We start from the raw sequence: 3,725 nt of genomic DNA, 5'->3' as shown, positions 1-3,725 counted from the left end.
CGGTTACCAAACAGGAGTTGCAGTCTGCTTAAACCCCTTCTGTGGATGCGACTGTCGTTCTCTTAAATTAGCTTTATGGCATGAATGCTTCCCATCGACACCTGCCGATCACCCAAACAGCATGAACAGTAGACACGTCGCAACACCGAGGTGTGCCTGTTGCTACAGTTACTGAATGTGCTGGACATCACATCACGCAACACCCAAACCACAGCAACTGTTTCGGCTGCACGCGTCAACTGCACTGCACCAAGAGGCTCAAAAATTGGCCCGTCCCATAGCATGCGCAAGACACCACTCCAAAGAAGCAGCACCTATCGCAATGCCACGGTCCCCCCTTTTCACCCATTGACGATAGCACACACTCCAACGCCATCCCGTACCTCACACACAAAATACTTTTAATAATCCAGCACTTATGTAAGTAAAAAAAAGAAAGAGAGAGACAAGAGAACAGGTTTCAGACTGCTTCAAAGCATCCAGAGGGGAAGTAAACAAGCATGGCCAAATCGATGATGCTGTCAGTGGTGGGGGAAGAGGTCATACGGGACGGCTGGGTTCGAAAGGGTCGTCGAGTGGCAGACCGGGAAAACGGCTGGGGCTCCGAGAAGTTACGCATTTTGACAAGCGGAGATGCGGTGACAGAGGCAAGAAGCTTCACTGCAAAAGGGTGGCGACACACTACTCCAATCTTGGCACCCTTTCTTTCCAAAGCAGCACAAACAATGCACTGCCACTGTCGCACTCGCTGATAATGTTGGACACAGGGCTCGGTATCACTTCTAAAGAAGAAAACAAATCCTAGGGAGGATGTCCGAGAGGGTCGGGCTGTGTGAAGCACATGCACACAAAACAAATGAGCAATATAATGTCCTAAGAGAACAAAATGTGTCTTTTTGAGAAACACGCACTAAGAAATGGGAAGGGGAAGAAAAGGACGTAACACAGGTCCTAGGAAAACACTGGGAAGTCAAATTCACTGGGTACGTGGCGGAAAAAAACAAAAAAAACTAGGGCCACTCGTTCGGCGACAATTGTTGAGGCGGCGTCAATCAATTCAGTAAAAGTGGGCAGTCATGCGACCGAAAGAAACTAGCATGCATAACGTTACAACCGCAATGTTTTGGATGTTAAAATAAACCAAGCCCCGAAAAAAAAAAACGTGCGAAGATGGGGGTTCGACGCGGTTTGATGATAGGAAAAGAGAAATAGCGCTAGTGGGAAGCCGAGGGGCAAGAGAAAAATACAATGAAGATAAAAGGATGGGCTTCGACTTCTAAGGGGCTGTTTTGCGGAGGTGACTTTTTTTTTTTTTCTCTCAGAGAGTGTGACGACCCGACAAAGAGTGAGGGAAAGAGAGAAGAAAAATAATATTACGAGCAGCTGAAGAAAGGGAGTGCTAAATTTGAGTTAGGCCTAACAGCGTTGGCAGCGGCGTCTCGCTTTTTTTTTTTTTTTTTCTGCCCACGATTTCATCACTTTTTTTTTCTCCTTTCTGTGTGTGTATATTTTTCCTCGCCCAGCCCAACCCTTCCTACAAAGCCACTGCTCTGCTGCTGCTTTTCCATCCAGCTTCGTTTCTCGATAGGTTCCTCTCAAAAAGCGCTCGCCTTCCCGTCCTCGCTGCGTCGCCCCCCTCGTCGGGTTTTTTGTACAAAGTCTCTCTCTCTTCTCTGAGCAGCAAAGCCAGCAAGCAGATCGGCGGGTCACATGGCATATTTGCGTGTCCACTCCCGAGCCAGTTCGTTGTACTTCTCGCGGTCCGTCTTGTACGAGCGGGCAATCTCCGGCACGAGCGGGTCGTCCGGGTTCGGGTCGCAGAGTAGCGAGCAGATGGACAGCAGCACTTTGGAGATGGTCAGCGCCGGCGACCACTGCGAACGCAGGATGTCGAGGCAGATGCTGCCGTTGCTGTTGATGTTCGGGTGGTAGATGCGCGTCGTGAACGCCACCTTGGGCGGCTTGAACGGGTAGTCCGTCGGGAAGTGGATCGTCAGAAAGAAAACGCCGCCCTGGTATGGACTGTCTGGCGGTCCCATGATCGTCGCCTGCCAGTGGAAGAGGTCGTCGTTCACGGGGCCAGCCGAGCACTGCGCCGGCGGGTCGCGCTTGAGGTCTTCGAGTTCCTTTTTTATTCTTTTCAGGGCCATCGCTGCTGCTTACTGCGACGCGGTATCGCTCCGGTTCGCTGCTGCGGTCGGTGAGCCTCCTGCGTGCGCGGGCGGGGGAGTCGGTAGCTCGGGTCGCCGCTGTCCACTTGGTTGGGGGCGCTTGTTTGCCTGCTTGGGCGCGACGAATCGCCAAAGATGGAGCACGACTCGTTTCTTTTTTTTCTTGCCGCTCACTGAGCCCCCCCTGCACCGACACAGCACTCCCGACAAAAAAGTCTTAGCACTCGCCACAGAGAATACCTGCGTTGCTGAGTCGCCACCTCGCGGCGTTGCGATCTGTTGGCCGAACCTCCTCCTCTCGTTCTCAAGAATGACGTCATTGCCGTCGTCGTCACCACCGCCAGCCGCTGTTGTAACCTGACCGCTGTCGTCAAAATGTTTCGCAACGCGTTCCGTTTTTGCGTTTTGGTATTATAATACGAGCTTTCTGTTTCACATGTACACGTCGTCGCTGAATGAGACTGTTTTCCGCGGAGGGCCACGGCACTATTTGTTCTTTTGACTTTACTTTTCAGGCGCAGACTCGGGAGTTTGCGAAGTGAGGTCGGCAACCTTCAATTTTCCAGCTGGCAGTGCCGGGCAAAACGAAACCGAAACGCCGCATTTTCCAGCTCTCGTGCAGCGTGACGTTTTTTCTGCACACGGGTGTTGGTTTGTGTAGTGATCTATCGCGCTTTTCTTCCTTTACTAACAGTATTGCATATGAGGCTATCTTTCTTCTAGTGGTAAGGCAGTATTTGTTCTTTTTTGTGACGGGCCGTCTCGCTAAAGGATGACATCACGGTCAATTTTTTGTGCAATCTCAAGTAGGTATTTATTAATTGGGGAAATATGATAGTTCATCTCTTGCTTTTTTACGAGCTTAGATGACTTAGATTGCTTGGTAGCTGGTATTTTTTTTTTTTTTTTACTGATTTTCGAGCGGACTAGCTATGCCTGTTATCCTGTTTTAAATGTGACGTCGGATCGTCAAAAAGCACCGGCTTGGAATGTTATTAGGTAGAAAACGAACGTTGTCACAAGATTTTAAAGCAGTCTCAAAATACTACCCTCATACTTCCTGAAACAACAAGAGTGGATGCTTGCGCGGGACATTATATATCTATTGCTTAACAAGTTATAATATTACTTTTGCTGCTACATGGGTTTTCAATAAAATTATCTATTTAATAAACATTCAGACGCCGAGGCTTCTGTGGAAAGAGTCAGTAAGAAAAAAACTATGGTATTTTAGGAGAGCTTGAAAATGGCAAGAAACGTAATGCCAGTGCCTAAGTGGTACTACTACTACTACTACTACTACTACTACTACTACTACTACTACTACTACTACTACTACTACTACTACTACTACTACTACTGTTACTACTACTACTACAATTAACTCCTGCAGCGCATAATCTCCGTGTGTGTTTGGTTTTCGTGCCTCCTAAAGATAAAGGCGGTACATGACAAATGCATGTGGTACGCCGTGTGGTTTGTCAGCCTCAACAAATGAGTAAGATAAAGGACAGCCGCAAGCAGTTGAACTGCGAAAGAGTTAACAGTATGCTT

The 3,725-nt window shown here is 48.6% G+C and overlaps 1 protein-coding gene across 1 annotated transcript; it reads right to left on the bottom strand.

The window, feature by feature from the left end:
* Positions 1-380: 380 nt before the first annotated feature.
* On the bottom strand, positions 381-2,461 carry LOC119458215 (ubiquitin-conjugating enzyme E2-17 kDa). The gene has a single exon (XM_037720049.2). The coding sequence runs from the start codon at positions 2,148-2,150 to the stop codon at positions 1,707-1,709; it is 444 nt and encodes a 147-aa protein (XP_037575977.1). The 5' UTR covers positions 2,151-2,461; the 3' UTR covers positions 381-1,706.
* Positions 2,462-3,725: the final 1,264 nt, after the last annotated feature.

Source organism: Dermacentor silvarum, chromosome 7 (assembly GCF_013339745.2).
Source record: "Dermacentor silvarum isolate Dsil-2018 chromosome 7, BIME_Dsil_1.4, whole genome shotgun sequence".
Lineage (NCBI taxonomy): Eukaryota > Metazoa > Arthropoda > Arachnida > Ixodida > Ixodidae > Dermacentor > Dermacentor silvarum.
The sequence above is the reverse complement of the archived record's forward strand: the minus strand, read 5'-3'. Positions and strand labels throughout refer to the sequence as shown.